The 22,725-nt window shown below is 35.0% G+C and overlaps 1 protein-coding gene across 1 annotated transcript in view; it reads left to right on the plus strand.

The window, feature by feature from the left end:
* The window catches only part of LOC129743510 (protein kinase C, brain isozyme), a 110,785-nt gene that overhangs the window by 46,889 nt on the left and 41,171 nt on the right, over window positions 1–22,725 (plus strand). The window contains exons 3-4 of the mRNA XM_055735543.1: window positions 14,627–14,766; window positions 15,184–15,444. Coding sequence (XP_055591518.1) covers window positions 14,627–14,766; window positions 15,184–15,444 — 401 coding nt within the window. The remainder of the gene's footprint in view (window positions 1–14,626; window positions 14,767–15,183; window positions 15,445–22,725) is intronic.

The raw sequence follows: 22,725 nt of genomic DNA on the forward strand, positions 1-22,725 counted from the left end.
AACTCGAACTACAATGAACGGTTACCATGTCAATATTAGTTTTAGTTGGATGTATTTAAAATGATACTAAAAATACTTAATAGTTCAACTCATTTTTGAAAGTGGCTGTAAATTAGCTTTCGATTCGATTCGAGAATCTTTTGAAATTAAAGAAATCCCTTAGTTTCAACTGCCGAGTTCGGATTTATATTCCTGTTTGATTTTCCTGCTCCTCAAATTTTGGTTTTCAATCTCCGCTTCTATTTCGCTGAGAGATCCGTTTGGATTACCGAGTTTTCCGATTTTTTTTAATATCCTTACCACAAAACACAAATGTTCACGATACACCAATAAAAAACAATATCAATTTTTCCGAAACTTCTGCGAAAGACGTCTTCTGTCAACCACTGCCTACTTTGTTCTTTTCAACACTGAATATCTTTCTTGGGAAAATATCCTCATGTTTTAAACGATGTTTTACAAATGAGTTATTTCGTCGATCTTCATTTGATTTTAAGATCCACGATTTCCAAATCTTAGTTTTAAATTCCTCAGAACCAATCATCCTAAACCTGCGGGAAAGATACAAATAATGAAGGCACGGATTCCTGTTCGACATCAACAACAAAAGTAACAACAGCGAGCAACAAACACGCGCTTAATGGAAATAATAATAATCCATCCAATGTTTACAAGCGAAATCCTACTATGAAGGATGAAAAATGGAAAAAAAGGGTAGAAGGAGGTAGAAATCCGACAACAGCCATTCTGTGGGTCTCGATTCGTTCGGAAGGATCGCTCTCCTCGAAGAAGGAAATAAAGACTGACGGAAGTATATATCAAATCGATCCGACCCCAAAAACGCCCCTCCTCGTCGACCGTTTTGCTTCCGACCCGCCCTCCTTTTCGCACCCTTAGCCACACAGGTATGGCATTGGATGAATGTTTGTTCTCGCGAATTTATTTTACTTTTTCTTCAATATTGATTCAGAGTTTCATCGCCGCCACCAACAACGACCGACAAAACCGACCGCAACCACGCCAGCATCGTTCTCGTTCTTTATGGCAGAATGAACTGATGTGGTAGCTAGCAAAAAATAAAAAAAAGATACACGGATGCTGGATGCTACTTGCTAGTCTCCTCTCGAAACGATTCCAGAAGGGATGCTTCGGTTCTTATCCTGTGGTAGTACTCAACTCGCTGAGATATTAAACTGCTCCCAGTATCATTCCCAGGGTTGTTTTTACCCCCAAGAGTAAAATACTGTTTTATGACAAATATAAATTCCAATATACATTTACGTAGATACACACATTCATCCTGGAGCAAAGCGAAGGAATGTGTGGTTCTGGGAAGACAGGAAAGATGGATCCACAAGATTTGTTGAAGACGCTTTCTCCATCACAACAACGTACGCACTTTGTGTGAATCTCTGCCCGAGAAGTAGAATAAGTATTTCTGCGGTGAAGCAATGCTGTATGTTCCTTTTACCTGAGGGAGTAAACAACAACAGAAACCATAATGGTGCGAAACAACCACCTTCCCCACCACACAGCACACCAAGCCCATTCTAGTGAGTGGCTTAATAAAGAGATGTCTTTCTCGACCCTGAGCGTTCTCGATATGTAGATTTATTATTGCGTAAAAGGATGGATTGAAAGCCTCGGCGTGGTTCGAAATAAACATAAAAATACGCTTCGTTTGTTATATCAAGAACATTGTTGCTCACTCAGTCATTCGAGTTTACATTGTAGCAATTTCTTATTAATACTAGTACTGACCTACCTAGTATTTTGTACGAATTGTATTAAAATAAAGTTATTTAGATGAAGAATAATGTATAATTTTTAGAAAAATTATTAGAACAACAGCAAAAAACAACAAAAAATGACAAAAATGACAAAAATGACAAAAATGACAAAAATAGGACAAAAATATGACAAAAATATGACAAAAATGACAAAAATAGGACAAAAATATGACAAAAATATGACAAAAATGACAAAAATGACAAAAATGACAAAAATGACAAAAATGACAAAAATGACAAAAATGACAAAAATGACAAAAATGACAAAAATGACAAAAATGACAAAAATGACAAAAATGACAAAAATGACAAAAATGACAAAAATGACAAAAATGACAAAAATGACAAAAATGACAAAAATGACAAAAATGACAAAAATGACAAAAATGACAAAAATGACAAAAATGACAAAAATGACAAAAATGACAAAAATGACAAAAATGACAAAAATGACAAAAATGACAAAAATGACAAAAATGACAAAAATGACAAAAATGACAAAAATGACAAAAATGACAAAAATGACAAAAATGACAAAAATGACAAAAATGACAAAAATGACAAAAATGACAAAAATGACAAAAATGACAAAAATGACAAAAATGACAAAAATGACAAAAATGACAAAAATGACAAAAATGACAAAAATGACAAAAATGACAAAAATGACAAAAATGACAAAAATGACAAAAATGACAAAAATGACAAAAATGACAAAAATGACAAAAATGACAAAAATGACAAAAATGACAAAAATGACAAAAATGACAAAAATGACAAAAATGACAAAAATGACAAAAATGACAAAAATGACAAAAATGACACAAATGACAAAAATGACAAAAATGACAAAAATGACAAAAATGACAAAAATGACAAAAATGACAAAAATGACAAAAATGACAAAAATGACAAAAATGACAAAAATGACAAAAATGACAAAAATGACAAAACTGACAAAAATGACAAAAATGACAAAAATGACAAAAATGACAAAAATGACAAAAATGACAAAAATGACAAAAATGACAAAAATGACAAAAATGACAAAAATGACAAAAATGACAAAAATGACAAAAATGACAAAAATGACAAAAATGACAAAAATGACAAAAATGACAAAAATGACAAAAATGACAAAAATGACAAAAATGACAAAAATGACAAAAATGACAAAAATGACAAAAATGACAAAAATGACAAAAATGACAAAAATGACAAAAATGACAAAAATGACAAAAATGACAAAAATGACAAAAATGACAAAAATGACAAAAATGACAAAAATGACAAAAATGACAAAAATGACAAAAATGACAAAAATGACAAAAATGACAAAAATGACAAAAATGACAAAAATGACAAAAATGACAAAAATTACAAAAATTACAAAAATCACAAAAACTACAAAAATCACAAAAATTACAAAAAATACAAAAATTGCAAAGATTACAAAAATTTACCATTGCTACCAGCTAGAGCATCTTTTTCTCACACAAAGTTTGAAAAACCGCCATCACCATTATTTTTTTTCTTCATTTTTCAAAACATTGATCAATTATTCAAAAATTACAATCACTCCCTTAAAAAACCCAAAAATATATACAATTTAGTGAAAATTTGCTTAAAAAAATGTAACCAAAAATGATCAACATTTACTACTAATCATAGAAAAGTACACTGAAATGAAAAGAAGGGGTCTCAAATGACTCCCTTGAGGTCTTTTATAGTAGACCGATGAAAAAATCGACAATGAAATCACGAGTTTCGATCGATACACATATTAATGACAAGTGAGTGTATATGAGATTGATTTTCAAAGCTTGCGTTTTATTTCATAGAAATTTTTTTGATGCAATCTCGGTAAAATCTGTAGTTTTGGAGGTTTGACATGTTTGGACAAACCAACCAGCATCAGTATTCTTTCGTTTGTAGCATCATACTTTTAGAATAAGGTTGCCGGATTGCCCGGTTTTATCAGGATTTTCCCGGATATTTAAAACAAATAAAATAAATAAATAACTTTGAGGCTACCGTAATTTCGAATAATAAACTTAAACTTAAACTTAAAACAAAATTTTGAAACTCGGGCCAGCTTGGCCCGGTTGCCCAGATTTCATTAAAAAAAATGCCTGGTTTTTGCCTGGATTCAATCACTTTATTTGCAAATCAAACAAAAAAACACATTGTGATGTACTTTTTTTTTATTTATGTCTCCAAAACGACATTTTTGAGGAAGTTTTATTAAAAATAATCATGAAAGGTATTTTGGAAACATTAAATACAATTTAAAATCTGTCAATAAATTTAGATGAAAAAACTGAGTAATTTCTGGATTTCGACATAATTTGCCCGGATATTTCTCGAGTTTATGGTTGTCAATTAAGAAATCAAATGCCCGGTGCGCTTCTCGATCTATACCAGACTTTTAAATTTGATTCTACGGGACCTGTTCTTTATTTATTGGAAAACGAAATCTTTATTTCGGCACTTAAGAATGGATTTTGAACAATCGTAGGAATACTGTGTGTTGGACCCTATTTTAAACATTTATTTTCTGCATGTCCTTCATCTTATCTCTACATTCCTTCCCACGTATATTCACAATTGAAACACTTAATTTAACGACTTTTGTTTTTTTGAAACAAGATTTTATTTGCCAAATATTTATCATATTTATTCTACGTTCCATTCTAAGCAAAAGCGTTTTTTTATTTTTTTTCAAATATCCTTCCTCTTAATTCCACAATCTATTCTTAGTACAAGCTGTCCAAGTTTATAAGAGTTTTTTTTTGTATATGTTTCAACTCATCGCTATATTCCATCGGAAGGCTAAATCCAAATAAATATTCAGCAGAAAAATCTGCGCTTCCTGAGTCAATTCCATCTGTTTCTATCGGAAGGTCAAATCAAAACAAACAATCAGCAGCAGCAACCTTAAAATCTGCGCTTGCTAAGCCAATCCGTATTTTTCCATCGGAAGGCCAAATCAAAATAAAAAATTAGCAGCAGCAGCCTCAAAAATCTGCGCTTCCTAAGTAAACTCCGTCTTTTTACGCCGGGAGGTCAAATCAAATCAAACAATCAGCAGCAGCAGCCTTTAAATCAGCGCTTCCTAAGCCAATCCGTTTTTTCTCAACGGAAGGCGGAATCAAGCAAAATAAAAAAAAAGACTGCCTTAAAAATCTGAGCTTCGTAAGCCAATCCGTATTTTTCCACAGGAAGGCCAAAATCAAATCAATCAGCAGAGGCTACCTTGAAAATCTGCCCTTCCTAAGCCAATTCCGTCTTATTCCACCGGAAGGTCAAATCAAACAAACAATTTGCAACCACCTTAAAATCTGCGCTTCCTGAGCCAATTCTATCTTATTCCACCGGGAGTCCAAATCAGAACAAACAATCAGCAGAAGCAGCCTTAAAAATCCTAAGCCCTAAGCCAATCCGCTTTTTTCCAGGAAGGCCAAATTAAATCAATCAGTAGAAGCTGCCTTAAAGGCATGCGCTTCCTAAGCCAATCGGTATTTTTCCACAGGAAGGCCAATTCAAAACAAACAATCAGCAGCAGCCTTTAATATCTGCGCTTTCTAGGCCAATTTCGTCTTATATCACTGGGAGGCCAAATCAAAACAAACAATCAGCAGGAACTACCTCAAAAATCTGCGCTTCTTAAGCCAATACCGTAATTTTCTACCGGAAGGCCAAATCAAAACACACAATCAGCAGCAGCAGTAACTTATAAATCTGCGTTTCCTAAGCCAATCCGTAATTTCCACCAGCAGCCGCAGCCGCAGCCTTAAAAATCTGCGCTCCGTGAGCCAATGTTATCTTTTTTTCATCGGAAAGCCAAATCATAACAAACAATCATCAGCAGTAACCTAACAATCTGATCTTTCTAAGCCAATGCGTAATTTTCAACCGGCCAAATCAAATCAATCAGCAGCAGCAACCTTAAAATCTGCGCTTCCTAAGCCAATTCTGTGTTTTTAAACCGGAAGGCCACATCAAAACAAACAATCAGTATCAGCAGCCTTAAAATCTGCGCTTCTTAAGCCAATCCGTGTTTTTCCACTAGAAGGCCTAATAAAGTCGTCTTTTTTCCACCGGAAGGCTGAATCAAAACAAACACTTAGCATCAACAACCTAAAAATCTGCGCTTTCTAAGCCAATGCGTAATTTTTCACTATCCAAAACAAATCAATCAGCATTAACTGCATTAAAAATCTGTGCTTCCTAAGCCAATTCCGTATTTATCCACCAGGAGGCCAAATAAAAAAAAAAATCAGAAGCAGCCTCAAAAATTTGCACTTCCTAAGCCAATTCGGTTCTTTTTCCACTGGAAGGCCAAATCAAATAAACCAGCAGAAATTGCCTTAAAAATCTGCGCTTCCTAAGCTAATTCCGTCTTTTTTCATCGGGAGGCCAAATCAAAGCATACAATCAGCATCAGCAGCCTTAAAATCTGCGCTTCTTAAGCCAATCCGCTTTTTTCCCACTGATAGGCCAAATCAAATCAATCAGCAGAACCTGCCTCAAAAATCTGAGCTTCCCAATGTCGTATTTTTCCACTGGAACGCCAAATCAAAACAAACAATTAAAAGCAGCAACCTAAAAATTTTCGCTTTCTAAGCCAATGCGTCACTGGCCAAATCAAATCAATCAGCAGAAGCAAAACGAAAAATCAGCATCAGCAATCCTCAAATCTGCGCTTCTTAAGCCAAACTGTCTTTTCTACCGGAATTTGTCGAAAAAATCTATTATTTTAATTTGTTTTGAATAAATTTGATTTATTTTCTGCTTATCCTTTATCTCATCTCTTCATTTTTGTCATGTCTTTCTTAAGTCAAATCACTTAGAATATTGAACATAAAAAATTTTCAAATTAATTTTTCTTTCTTCGTTCATCGGTAAAAGACTTTGTAGATTGATAAAATGTTAAAATCTGAATGAGCATGAATGCTTGTCAGAGCTGAACATGGTGGCATAACTTTTACTGGTGTTTATTTGTTGTTCTGATTTTCAAAGTTATGCTCTTTTGGTAAGTTTAATTTCTGTTGCATTTTCGGCTATTTTGAGATTGTCTTTTTCTGTAAGATGGGAAATGTAAATGTGGGAAATGTAAATGTAAATGTGATAATCCAACTCATTCAAAACATTATTTGACATAAGGATATTGAAACTCACGAAAAAACTATGTGTTATTTTTCATAATGTACGAATTTATTCGATAAACTAAAATAAAATAAGACTACTTACTTCGGAAGGTTAAAAAATACCATTAATAATAAATTGCCAAACTGGTTTTCCGTGACCTTTACCGAACAAAAAAAAAACAACAACATACAAATATCCATAAGCAGCCAACACATAATTGACTACCTGTTCCGTAAATGTCACCAAATACGACATCGTTTGCGTATGTTGTAGGTATGATTTCTTATTCGCCGTCCGTAAGAAACGCGGAGGCGTGGGAATTCGTTCGGGGTTGATATTCTGAGAATCCGAAAAACCCCCGCATAAAGTTCGGGACAGGTCCGGGGGTGGTACGAAAGAGTAAATGTAAAACGTGTCCGTGTAGGTGGGTGATTTTTGGATAAAACTTCACAAATCGATACTTTTTATGTGAGCATTCGTAGTCATTGATTCCGATTAACATTTGTTCAAGTGAATTTTAGGAATTATGTTCGTCAAGTTATGTCGTGAGACGGAATACTATGTAAATAAAATAAATTGTTCAAGTGAATGTTTCAGATTAAGTTTTTAACTAATCAAGACGTTACACGGTAAATATTGTTTCCTAAAATCTACCCACTTCACTACCAATAAAATAGAACTTTGTTTCAACAAACTGCCGAAAGTGTCGTCTCAATTATAGGGCCAAATCCAATTTCTCATCCGAGGGATGCATGCCAACATCGATAAAGTTCGATCCTTGTTTCGATTTTCCGGTCCGAAGAAAGGCCTCCAGGAATCGACACACAAATTACCCAAACACACGTTTAGGTACACATATGGGCGAGTGTTAAAGATGATAAAATCGAACCATCAATAGCCTTCATCCCTTTTTTCGATGAGATAAAGGTTCGGAAACAATGAAAGGGCAGTCTGATATTTCAAGTGCTGCTCTTCTGTCCTTTATTTTATTTTGTTTAGAAGTTTTTTTTCCAATAGTGCAAGGGTACGATAAAATTAAAACCCAACAGATGTTTCAAGTTGAAAGATAAATTTTCAGTGAAAAAAACATGCCAAAGGCCATAACAATATCAAAAGAGACGGCCAAAGACAAGGGAAAATTAAATGATACCTTAAGAAGCTTGTTGCAACTCTGAGTAAAGGAGAAAGGTGGTGAGTGCTTTAAATTAAATTTTCGACCCTCGCGTTCAATTTACATGAGCTTTTTGTTCTTCCTTGGGTTGAAAGTTGTTAACATCCAGCTTCTTTTTGCCAACAAATATAATTTTTTACTTGAATTTTAAATTTAATTTTCACTTTCTGTACTCCTTGAATCGTACAACAAAGTTTCCATGAGAGCATCATCTTTAACCCAGAAACTTCATCCTCATCGCCTCTATTGATTACTGAGACGCCAATAAAGCGCGCTCCCGAATGCTTCTGTTCCATTGTGAAGTGGATGATTGAAGACTAAAGTTGATTGCGAAATTGATCTCCTCACTCAACCACCGAACTACTGAACCACTGGTAGAAGCTCTACATAAATCTAAGTATATTCTCCTCTGAATGGCTGCAGCTTCCGAAGAATTGAAGGGGGGGAGGGATGAGACTGACTGAATGAAGGACGTTTGCCGAACCGGAAGAAGAATTTCCTGGGCGAAACAATTCAAAATTGGAAAATAGATTACCTTTTTCGCTGTCTCTCTCTCTCCATTTGGTTGGCATTCGGCGGCAAAAGCATGAAAATTAGAATGGAAAACAGGAAATCTGGTGATGGAAAGTTAAAACGAGTGAGAGAAGGAGGCGAGATGTGAAGAATCGATGAAAATAGCTTCAATCGAAATCGAGAAGCCACACAGCGGCTCTGATTATTGAAAGGTTTCCTTCTCCTTTTAATCAAAGCTGATCGTAAGCGATTTTGGGTTGGATTAATGATTGGGGAAAAAAGTTTCAAGGAGTAACATTTTAACCGTTTTACGGATAAGATAGATGATACATCACTTGTGCGTATTTTTTTATGGTTTTTTAACTCTATTAAAGAAGATATAGTTGGTATGAAATCTTTTCAGAAATTTTTCCCATGAAGACTTGCACATTCAGATCTATTTTCCTTGTTTTGCCTTTTGTAAACCTTGTGTCATTATAGATTTGTTTTATTTACGATGAAGTTTGCTACTAGGCAATTAGAAAACCAGCCGGTTTCAAAGTGTTTCATATTAACGCTTTGGCTTCGTATCATGGCCATAAGCCCGGACGGAAGATAAGTATTTCACAAACTATAACCGAAACCGAATTCTAGGGTTCGTATTGAATCAGTCACACCAACGCACAGTGGTTCAAAAGGCCTAAAGTGGAACTTTTTTCCTTGTGCTTTTGACTATCATTTTAGCTACTAGGTGTCTTCTCAACATTTACTTGTTAGACAGTTCGCCATAACGTGAACATATTAAAAATAAGTCACAGTCTACTACGATAAAAATAAACACACAAACTTTTATGTTTGAGATATTATCAAAATATGAAACTATGCTGACATAATGAGTAATAAAGCTTTTAGTTTAAAACATACTTTAAATTTGTTTTTTATACTTGACTATTGTTAGTTTTGAACTTACATTAATAAGAACTAAGAATTCATCAAATTTATGCTAATCATACTCAAAAAACGGGTGCATGGAGACAAATAGTTTCTAGCGGAGTTTGTAGTACTCAAATGAAGCTTCATGTTGTGGTATTTTGTTTATGGATCCACTTGCCCCATTTTACCCTAGAAGTTCTCAAAGTTAAGGTAAAATTAAATTGCGATAACTTCGGAAGCAAAAGGTCATAGCAACTTAAGATATAGTGCAAAATGTGCGTAATTAGTGTTTCAACAAATAATGTGAACATCGTATTTATGTAAGTTTAAAACTAACAATAGTTAAGTACAAAAAACAAATTTAAAGTATGTTTTAAACTAAAATCTTTATAACTTTGCACTGAATAGAAATATAGCTCTCATTATTTCAGCAAAGTTTCATATTTTGGTAATATCAACAACTTTGTAGAACAAGTTTTGTCTCTATCTTCTCAAACATAAAAGTTAGTGTTTTTATTTTTATCGTACACTCAGGCAAATTCTTATTACAATTTTCATAAGATGCTTCTTATGAACCGCTATTTAGAGTGTAAAATTGTTCTTCATAAGAGTCTTATGAAATTCTTCTTATTCTCATACGAAGTTCTTATGAAAAATAAAAGAAACGGCATTGTGAAAAAATGATGAACACATTCATTCCATCAGTCATGTATATTTTGTCGTCGTCAGAAGCACCCGTCCATTTGTAAAGTTGCTACTTTTACTGAATACTTTGATGTGATTTTATTCTTCTAAATGGTAAGTTTGAGTTGAAATTTATCTTAAGTTGAAAATATTTGTAAATTCAATAGAAACATTCTATGTTTCATTTACTTCTCAGCTTAATTACCGGCAAAAAGAGCGAAGTCGAAGGTCCGAGGCGCAATAAAACTTTTTTATGAAACCGGGTTTTGAAAGGCAGCTGATTGTCACCATAATGTTTTTCTCATACGAACTAAGCAGAAAATAAAATAAAATGAAAAATAATCTTGAATTATTTTAATTTTATGCGACATTTCTTTTCCCATAAGATTATCTTATGAAAAGCAACAACCCCTCATTGAAACCGGTGTTCATCCTTTGAGTTCATTCCATCATAAGACAATCTTATGAATTTCATTATTTTTTCTTATGGCGCCACTTCATAAGAATATCTTATGGCCTACATAATAGGATTTTTCTGAGTGTAGTTGGCTGTGACTTATTTCTAATATGTTCACGTTATGGGGAACTGTCTAACAAGTAAATGTTGTGAAGACACCTATTAGCTAAAATGATAGTCAAAAGCAAAAAGAAAAAAGTTCCACTTTAGGCCCCTTTGGACCACTGTGCAACGCGTTGCAACGTAAGGTGAGATCCCAGGATCCGTTTAAAAAAAATGAAACTTGAGGGGTCATCCATTTGACTCCTAGCCCAAACGGTTGAAAAGTGTTCGATTCCTGGTTTAGTTTTTTTTCTCGCTACAAAATTTTTGTTGGCATCTCTGCAAAAATTCGAGCCCTTAAAAAACTGTTATTTGCGTCTTTTGCAGCTTCACTTCGTATGAATGGATTAAAGGGTGTTCGGATCAAAAAGTAGTCAAATAAAATTCGTCATATTTTTTCTAATCATTCATATAAACATCCTGAACACCTCTGATTTTGTACGTGTATGTGTGTAGAATGATGCTAGTTACTATTTAGCTTTCGGCATTAGGTCTTTAGTTTTCAAAACGGCGTCCAAGCAAGAGGAGCTCCGAATCAGAATTTTGTACATGCGTCGTGAAAATCGAAACTACACGCACGCAAAAATAGCAAAATCGTTGAATGGGGCGAAAACATCCGTCATCAAAGGAATAAAAGTGTTCAGGGAACGTATTTCGACAACTTGGAAGCCGGGATCTGGGGGAAATCTAAATCCGGGAGCCGCAGTGACGAACAGAAGAGTGGCTAGCAGTTTCAAGCGAAACTCCAATCTCTTCGTTCGAGATGTGAGATGTATGAAGGTAGTAACTGCTAAATAATCGCAATACCTTACGGCAAAAACAAGATCTCGGAAGCTGTATACGACATTGTTGACAAAGTTTGATTGCGTGGTAATGGACGACGAAACCTACGCCAAGGCAGACTTAAGACTTTAGAAAGCTTCCTGGACAAGAGTATTATACAGCAACTGGAAGGGGAAAGGTGACAGACATTTTCAAGCATATTAAACTATCAAAATCTATCGTCGGCGAATCAGAAAGTGAATAAGCGACGAATCCACGGGTTCAACAGCGCCGCGCTTCAATTGTGTTTCCAGCTGTGAATTGTATGGTGATAGCACCCCGGATGTACTCGTGTAATGGGGCAGTCTGCACACACACTTGACGATGGCTGACTTTTTTTCAACTGAATTAGAGCTTACAAATATTTAAGGGGGTTCGTATCTTTCGTTTCCATCTGGACGTTGCCAGCCGGTAACCATTCTATGGTATTTTTTCTCTACCGGGAAGAAGTCGAATTTGGGCACGATACTTGAGAAGTTTCATGATTTTTGGTATCTATGTGTTCTCACAAAGTGTTTCTTCCAGTTGCTCTAAAATTATTATATTTAGGAATCTTTAAATAAGGTATCAAACAGTTCTTTATTTATTTATTATTATTATTTTTCTTTTTTGGTACATATTGCATGAGGTTATGGATCAATTTAGGAGAATTTGGGGGAAATGAGACTTTCCTCGTCAACTGAGTGCCTTAGGGGATTTAGGGGCAATCGGGATGATTGAGGCTCTTCACGTCAACTTAACGCTAAGCGGTGTACATCACTCGATCCGCAATGAGTTTTACACCTCTTTCATTCATTTTTGTGCATTTTCGAACTTCATTTCAAGCTTATCTGAATTTTCTGGATGATTTAATACGCAAAAATTTCATCTTAGAAAATTGAATCGCGTTGTTCATATTCAGAAATCAACCAAATCATTTGAAATTTTACACTGATGCTTGGTGACCCAAGAGACATCGAAAAAACATATGGGAGTAAAACGGTCTAGTGAACAAGCTATGTTAGCCTAGGGTTACCATGCGTACTCTTTTTCGATCGAAAAATGAGCGTACTCTTCTTTTTGTGAAATTTAACCAAATGTTTTTTTTTTGTTGAAAGACATTTGATATGAAAAACCAATAAATTCCTTCTATTTTATGAAGTTGTTACACATCTTATACAAAAACAACGAAAGGATACAGCTTACAACAAATTACTTTATCTAACTTTTTTTTTTTTATTAAACATGCATTTTTAGCCGTTACAAACAATGAGCGCGATAAGCGCGTTTGAGTATGCAAACAGTAATCAATATGCACAAAATCTAGGTAAAGTACAAAAATATTTTAAAAGAAAGTTTATAATTTTCATGTAAGTAACCTTCAAGACATTAACAGTTGATTAAAATGGAATATCTTGGTGCCATCTCAGAGAGCACGAAATATGTTCAGTAGAACTCCGCTCATCCGAGCCAGAATTTTCATCCAAAATTCGTGTAAAAATGTGTTTTATCATCGTGATACATTGTTAATTTTTAAATATTAACTTGCCGGACATGTAGATTAAATAGAAAAATAAAATCCATGTAAGAACCGAGCTTTGCGCCTGGATGATATGCCAGACCAGAGCAAAAGGGTTTGTCAATGTATTTCGTTTAATCCGAGGTTTCACTTAGGGGCCGTTCACAAACCATGTGGACCACTTAGAGGGGGGGGGGGGGGGTGGGGGCGGTGTTTGGAAATGGCCACGCTTGTCCACGGAGAGGGAGGTAGGGGTTTGGGTCATGTCCACGTGAACATACTTACTTTCAAAATTTTCTAAAAGTGAATTAATATAAGGATTTATAAATCAAAATCATAAAACTGCAAATCTTTCCAGTTTATGTTTAAATTATAAGTAGCCTCTTGAAAGCAAGTGATAAATGCTGATGCGTTTTTTTTTTCCAAAATCAGCTATTTCAGTAACAAAGGCAAAAAGTAATGTTTTCTAACTGTCAAATTAGATTTAGAAAAAAAAAAAAACAATTTCAAATCTGTCCACGTGGATATCCGGGAAGGGGGGATTAGAGGTTTGCCAAATGTCAACGCTTGTCCACAAAGGGGGAGGAGGGGGTCGAAAATCTCATTTTTCTGTCCACGTGGTTTCTGAACAGCCCCTTATCCAAGGTGGTCCCTCCCCTGACTACCTTGGGTAAGCGGGGTTCTACTGTACATCATTCCGGGTGCGAAGTTCGATAATATATGGACGTTTTTTCTGACTTTTTGGATAAATTATCTCAATGTACTCTTTTTGGTGTCACGGGATATGGTAACCCTATGTGAGCCGGCTGTTATGATCACTGAATTGATTTTGAGTAATATCCCTCTTAACACATTATGCACCTTGAATAAATCTAAAACGGAAAACACCAAATATCTTAGAAACCACTAAACCAAATTTTTCAAATCTATAATCTTTGAGTTACTGAAATTGTTGTGTAAAATTTTGTAGGATAAATTTGTAGGATTCAATTTAAAGCAGTTATATATATATATATATATATATATATATATATATATATATATATATATATATATATATATATATATATATATATATATATATATATATATATATATATATATATATATATATATATATATATATATATATATATATATATATATATATATATATATATATATATATATATATATATATATATATATATATATATATATATATATATATATATATATATATATATATATATATATATATATATATATATATATATATATATATATCGTATTTGGTCCGCAATTTGTTAGTTAGAGATGTTACGAGCGAACTGGCAACATTTTTTTTTATAAAAACCCACTTCTTAGCAAAATTTTTGTTAGCGTGCAGTGGATTAACAGGAAAAATCCTGGAAAAATACTGGAAATTCAATTCAATTCAATTCCAAGCGCAAAGCTAATTTGGTTCCGAAAAACATTTGTATCAACAACAAAAGTGCTAGTACTTTCGTTGAGGCTTCTGAATTATTTGCCGAATATTTTCGCAGCATTTACAATGCAAACGATTTGGTTGCAGAATTAGAACTGCAAGTCACGGCAGATGTTATGCCAGAATTGAGCGTATCGACAACTGATGTTCGAAAGAAAATTTCTCAGCTCGATGAATCCAAAGGAAGTGGACCTGATGGTATTCCAAATTCATTTCTTGAAATGTGCGTGGGCGCTATTGAAAGGCCTCTACAATTGCTCTTCTCAGCTTCCATTCGTAATGGTTTGTTTAGCAAACTATGGAAGATCTCACACATTTTGCCGATTCACAAGAATGGTTCAAAACTGCCAGCTGAAAACTATCGAGGGGTAGCAATTCTTTCTGCTATACCAAAAATGTTCGAGAGCATAATTTACGAGTAGATGTACCCATGGCTAGAAAGAAAGATGGCAGATATTCAGCATGGATTTTAAAAAAAGCGATCTACTGGGACGAATTTAGCAGAATTTGTTTCCCAAACTTCTCAATGGATGACGCAGGCTTCGCAAGTTGATGTCATATATATAGACATGTCCAAAGCTTTTGACGCTATCAATATTAAATCTCTTCTGTCAGTGCTGCGCAAAAATGGAATCACCGGTGTTAGTCTACAATGGATACGTTCGAACCTGATGGAAAGAGTTCAGTTTGTAAAAGTTGGGAACGCGAGATCAAGCACATTCCTGGTCAACAGCGGCGTACCTCAAGGGAGTCACTTGGGACCCCTACTTTTTATAACTGTTATGAACGAGTTCCCCGAAGTGCTGCGTGACGTGTTTGTGCTAATCTACGCGGATGATTTGAAAATGTTTCTTCCTGTTCGGTATCCCAAGGATTGTATGGTTCTACAGAATGCGCTTAACAAATTTTCTGAGTTTTGTAGCCACTTTGGTTTGAAAATCATTGTCTCAAAATGCAGCGTTTAAAGAAAAATGAGTAACATAGTGCACGATTATTGTCTTAAAAACAATTGTTCCGTAACAAGAAAATCCTCAGTGAAAGATCTAGGCTTAGAGTTGGATGCAAAACTTAGTTTTTCGAAACACATCGAACGAGTCGTTGCCAAAGCCAATTCCATGTACGGTATGGTTAGCGAGATTTGTCACGAGTTGGACAATCCTTAAACTATCGTCTCGATTTATGTTGGACTTATCCGAACCACTATCGAATATGCCAGTATTGTGTGGCAGCCATACTACAATGTTCATAAGAATAGAATCGAAAGAGTTCAAAAACGATTTCTAAGGTACGCCTTGAGAAATCTTGGCTGGCAAGAAGATATGCCAGAATATCGAGCTTCGTGTATGCTGGTTGGCTTGGACTCACTAGAAAATCGCAGAAAATCAATCGACATGTTGTTTTTTTTTGGATTTGACCTGTGGAAAATATTTTTCACCGTATTTGATGTCAATTTCTATTAACGAAGGACGTAGCATTATACGCAGCATACGACCGTTCCAGCTCCCTAACCGAATTCAAAACTACGCTTGTAATAAACCAATTTACAGAATGATGGCGCTCTACAATGCACATGCTAACGTTATAAAACTGAATATGTCCAGAAAACAAATCAAAAATAGACTTAAGTTAGTTTTTTCAAAAATTTATTGTAAACACCATCAAAGATAAAAGGCTGAAGCCTAGGATCTATCAATAGTAAATAAATAAAAATAAATATAATATAAAACTTGAACGAATTACCATCTATTTATTTTGCGACATCGATCACGGATCCGCCCGCACTCAATATCACTTCTCTCAGTAGGGAACAGCACTGAGCGTATAGACAGAATTTTCTATAAGTTACATGAATGTGGTGTTACCAAAAATTATTTTTTGAGACAATTATTATAAAAATTACAAAAAAAAAAAAGATTACAAACTCTGAATTTGCCTTGGAGCCTTGGATTTTTTGAAATCACATCAATTAATGCATTGGAGCAATTATAACAGTTAAGCATTCGAGCAGTTAAAGCTTTCACTGAAAGCTCCTATGTGGTAAACTAGAACTTCTTGAATTCTGATCATTGTTTTCAAAAAATTTTCAAATTTTGAAACAATCGATTAAACTCGTAATTCTAAGTGTTCATCAATTTCAACTAAATAGCCTACTAAATGCGATTGTACAATCCATTAGCGAAGCCCATATTTTAAATCAAAACTTACGTTAGGTTGGAATAGATCAATTAGCACAACAAACGAAAAAAAATATGAAAATGACTTTTAAGCTGTTTACGATTGACTTGAGACTTTCCATGGTGAAAAACAATCAACTCATTCATAGCCTTCTTTGTTGCGTTTGAGATCAATCCGACTGATTTTTATTGATCGTCTGTTGAATTTAACTTGCATGTTGTTCGTAAAATTTAAAAAAAAAATTAACCCTATTATTCAAATTAAGTCAACCTTACTTATTCCACTCACGTAATGTGGAAGGATGGTAAAGAACAATATAAATGATTTTTTATTGACAGAATTTAAAGATCATAATGATTTAATTTGAACTATTCCAAACTTCAATCAATCTTCCTTTGTATTTTCGATACACTACAATTTGTTAATTTAGAAAAATGCATTTCGATTGATTTGAGCTGTTTGTAATTGTTTGTGTTTTGAAACTTCTTCAAATGTGAGTTGCAGTTGTGAAATCACATGCTTATGAACTCTTTCATGCCCGTTCAGACAACAACAGGGGAAACCTTCGCTTTGAGGGTGACCCAGTTAATGGATTAGAGTTTGTTCTATTTTAAGCTCCATTCCAGCCCTTACAACAAAACCAATCATTCATCCCTTTGATAAGTACAAACTGGTTTCCTCGCTGTGTTTTACGGAAAGGCCCCCTCATCAATTAAATTGATTCATAACTATTGACTTTAACCTGCCGAGAGATGGGATTCCGACCAAATTTCGATAAAATTATTTAAAATTTTGAACTAGTGATACAATTTAGCACGGACGCCATGACATTCTGAATGATTTCGAGAGGCAATAATGAAATGTCATACGTCATTTTACGTCATGAGCGAATTCCCATTCAGGCCTACTAGATTCAATCTGTCGGTTCCTATTGAATGGAGTTGGATGTGCGTGCTTTCGATCAGGGAAGCCATAACTATGTTGTGTAATTCTCCCACTTGGATAGATGGATGGCATGGATGGACATTGGACAGGAAACATCCGGAGGAGCGACCACAGATACAGTTCGGTCATCGCTATCGTCGTCGTTGTCCTCGTCCATTGGAATGGTCAAGAGTCATCGATGTCGATGGGAGGACCGCCTAGAAAGCACACCGGTGTCACTCGAATAAAGCCATCACCTTTCATCGAGTGGCCATGCATGTGTAGGACATCATCGAACAACTACACCACCACCAATTGGTCCGAGACGGTGTGTCTTGTATGGTGGAAGTCAAGCCGCTCTATTGTGCAACATGGGCGATAAATGTCCGGGACCGATCGGAATCCCTTGTTTTGAAACAACGACGAACCAAATAGTAGAAAAAAAAAAACACGAAACAGACTGATGAGAACCGATCGATTTAGTTTTAGAAGGAACAGTGACAAGTGGATGGAAAACGTTACGATGGAACATGTATGTATATACGATAAACATCAGTAGGCCGTTGCCGGACGATTAGCATCCCCAAAGCATGCTATGGTTCGGTGATGGTTATGACGTCGCTTAGGATCGAAGCCTACATTCTGCTGAAATGTCTTCCACACACTCAAGGGAATCGAAAATCGATTTGAAAACCTTCAAAATCATTAAAAGAGAAGGGTTGATTTTTGCTCAACTTTTGTCATTTTTAAAAGTTTACGGATGTTGAAAAATATGTCTCAATTTTAGTCTGAAACTTGCATCCGCATCTGAAATCTAAATCTGAAATCTGAATCTGAAATCTGAAATCTGAATATGAACTCTGAATCTGAAATCTGAATCTGGATCTGAAATCTGAATCTGAAATCTGAATCTGGATCTGAAATCTGAATCTGAAATCTGAAATCTGAATCTGAAATCTGAATCTGAAACCTGAATCTGAAATCTGAATCTGAAATCTGAATCTGAAATCTGAATCTGAAATCTGAATCTGAAATCTGAATCTGAAATCTGAATCTGAAATCTGAATCTGAATTCTGCCATCTTCTTGTTTGTTAAAAATAGAAAAAAATGCCTTGTTAATTTGCACTGATGTTTTTAAAGAGATTTTTCATTATCAACAAACGGTCAGCTCATTTAATTGACCTACATTGGATGGGCAAAATAATTTTCCGATACTTCCAGTAGCAGCTAGGAAAAGAAAGAATCTCTTTTTCCGGACCACGCTCGATGGGAATTCTCATTTTCCATTTCCACCTACAGGAGGAAGATAAAAGAGGTGCAAAATTGCCTACCATCATAGACATGAGCAGCCAGGCACCCCCGACATCGAGGAAGGTCCGAATGTACACTGAGAGACGAAAATATATTCCAATTGATCAGAACCCAATTTATTCAGATTTTTTGATTGGATATGATTGTTTATCAAATTCTAACACAAATAAGAGACGATCGTAATTTTTCAGTTTTAATTAATGAGAAAACTTTGAACGAAGTGGTTTGACTTTTTTTTCTAACCACAATATGAGTTGTTTTTTATCAGCATGTAGCATAAAACATTTGAACCAATTAGAATAACAACATCAAAGTAGCTCGCGTGTTTTGAATCAAGATAGCACGAAGGCATGCTTTGATATTTCTTTTAATTTTTGTGTTCATTTATACCGCATTGAATAAGTTTTGCAATTGGTTTGTTTAAATTTTTTCTATCAATTTTTTTATTGTTACCGCTTTTTCAAGTTGTGGCTGCTAAACTAAAAAAAACAGTCCTTTATGAAACAAAATTTCACTGCCCTGTGTAGTGTCCGTGTGGTGAAAGTGATGGAAAATGTTGGAGGCTTTTTGCCGAACAAGCCCAGCCAGCCCACAGGCCAGCTCCCAGAACGATGGTGGCCACTTTCATTAAAATTGATGACAGCTCTCTTGATACAGAGCGCTGCCTGGTTGGGTATATGTGAGCGAGCACTTCATTTTGGCTAATCATGGTCCATTCATATTTTTTTGTTCGTTCTCTATTCTGAAATTAGAACCATCTAGCTGGAAGCTGCGAAACAGTCAGCCGGAATGGACCAAGGTCAGGATCGATTTTTGTTTTCATTAATGACAGATAAAATTAATAAAATGAAGGACGTTCAAAACAATGTTCAAAGATTAATCGATTTTAAAATTAGTGCGACATGGATTGGCCCAACTCGTCAGAAGCAATTCATAACACGCAGGAAAAGCTCGGATTAAATTAGCTAATTTCATTCAGAATTCAAATCAACTCGCACCGACGACCGAGGATGAGAAGCAACGTCTTTATTATTCTTCCTAATATTTCAGCGTTTAAACTTTCTCCTGGTATCTTTAATTGGTAAACTTTACCGTTCGCGGTGGCCATTTCAGTTTTGAGAGGAAAACCCGAACAGTACGTCTGGGGGAAATAATTTAGTGGAAGATTAAGTTTCCATCTTCTGCTTCTCCTTGATGTGCTTATCGTGCTCGACTTGAGATCTGGAAGAAGGCTGCTGAACCGCGAACCGGGAGTTAAAATAAATATTCAAATTAAAGACTTCATCAGCCACAAATCGATTTCGATGAGTTTAACTCCACTGCACTGGACTTAGACTAGCGTTTTTCGTAGTTCGATCATTCTTGAGTCTGTTACATTGATTGACTTTTTTTTATCTTCTCTACAACTTGCTGTAAACTTGAAAAAAAAAAAAGAACTTCACCAACAATTTTTTTCCTCAATTTGAAACGGAAACGTAGTAGTCGTTGAATTGATAAAATAATACTTTAGTTTTGTAGTGTTTCAAATGAATTTCCACAGGTTGCTGTGATGTAAAACGAAAAACGTGACACGTGTCACAGATTAATTTGGGGGTTCACCCGACAAGGATAAATTCTCAAATTTATCGTTTCCCCAACGTGCGATTTCTTGAGGCTGTTATCATTTTTGTTGCTGTTTTATCATCGTAATTTGAATGAGGCACAACATTAGAATTTTATATAAGGGGGGCAACATTCTAGTAGATCGTGATTATTATCGGCAGCAGCCATCCGAAATCATCGCTTGCTTTGATAGCTTACATTTTGCCATTTTGTAAGCATTCCAAAGCCTACTACCCACCGACCCAATCTTAGATTCTCATAGTTCTCAAGAAAGCGTCATGCAATATTTATGAACGACCAAATTTAAGGCGACAACTTCATTTCCGAAAGGGGTCAAACCGAGTTATGTATTTTGGCATTGAGCGAGGAGCGTGGATGGATGACACGACACATCTCTTTTCCACCTTAACCATTCCCGAGGAACCTATATGAATATTTAATCAAATAATTTTCCACTACGTTAGCCATTTTCTTCTCGGCTGGCGCCGTCGTTTTCGCCATTCGTTGGAGTTGACTTGGAATAAGTTTTGCTATGATGGGTAGAATAATTCATTTCAGCGAGGAGGCAAAGGTTAAGAGATTCGATTTGGTTTATATTAAGAATAACTATTTGAATATATGTTGTGAGCCTACTTGGTTGAAAAATTCTACTGTATCAAATCGAAAGATTCATAAAATATCAGTTCAATCGGACAAAATAACCTAAGTAGAAAAATCGGAAATCGGAAAAATCGAAATTTTAATTTGGGGTGCCAAGTTACTTAGAAATGAATAAAACGACGACATCTGGTGTTATCCCCCAAAAAAAAAGTTTGGACAAAAATCGACTTTCGCAAAACCGACTAAATCCCAGAAAGTTAATTTTAGTTTTCGAGATAACACCAGATCTCGACGTTCTATGCATTTTTAAGGCATTAAAACTGAAATTTCGATTTTCCTGATTTTCTGTGGCCCATCCTTTGGTGATTTTTGAGGGTAAAAAACCGAAATGTTAAGCGCTTTGGGGCACCCCTTAATCAAGTTCGATTGAGCTGAAATTTTGCACAGGCCAGTTTTTAGGGCGAATCTATAAACTATGCCGCTGATTTTTGAAATTCGACATGACTAATTTGGCAGGCAGCCACCCTAAATTACATATTCATTGCATAGTCCTGATTTCTTATAGAAAACCAAAAGCAAATCCGAATCAGTTTCAGAACAATAATTATCAAGTTGTGTATTGAGACCAGAATTAGGATAAGATTCAAAATCAGGATCTGGATCAGGTTCCAATTCAGATTCAGAACCGGTAAAATGTTCAGGAACTGAACCGTGAACGAAAAAAGAATCAAATTTAGAGTCAATATTAGATTCGTGATCAAGATAATGATCAAGAAGTTTAGGTTCAAAATCTATTTCAAAATCGGTATTTAATCAAAGATCGCGATCATGAAGGAAATCAATATCAGTTTGAGCTTCAGAATCAGGATCCAGATCAGGACCATAAAGTTTAGATGTAAGATCAGGATCTGTGTAGGATCGGTACTGAAACCTGGAGCATCTTTCAAATGCGGATCAGGATAAGGTTCTGGATAAGGATCAGAATAAAGGTCAAATAAGAATCATAATAAGGATCAGATTAGGAATCATTATAAGGATAAGAATAAGGATCAGAATAAGGATAACAATAAGGTTAAGGATCAGGATTAAGATCAGAATTAGGATCAGGATAAGGATCAGGATTAGGATCAGGATTAAGATCAGGATTAGGATCGGGATTAGGATCAGGATTAGGATCAGGATTAGGATCAGGAATAGGATCAGGATTATGATCAGGACTAAGATCAGGATGAGGATCAGGATAAGGATTAGGATAAGGATTAGGATAAGGATCAGCATTAGGATCAGGATAAATTCTAGAAAAATAATCAGGATCAGGATAAGGAAGAAGACTTTTTGGGTGATCCCAGAAAAACTATGAAAGGGTTAAAATCTAGCCTTTGACTTTGTTTTGTTTATAGTCCGCTAATTTGTAAAAACAATCAATTTGCCAGAATGACAACAATGACAAAAATGACAAAAATGACAAAAATGACGAAAATGACAAAAATGACAAAAATGACAAAAATGACAAAAATGACAAAAATGACAAAAATGACAAAAAT

The sequence above is a fragment of the Uranotaenia lowii genome, chromosome 2, assembly GCF_029784155.1.
Source record: "Uranotaenia lowii strain MFRU-FL chromosome 2, ASM2978415v1, whole genome shotgun sequence".
Taxonomy (NCBI): Eukaryota; Metazoa; Arthropoda; class Insecta; order Diptera; family Culicidae; genus Uranotaenia; species Uranotaenia lowii.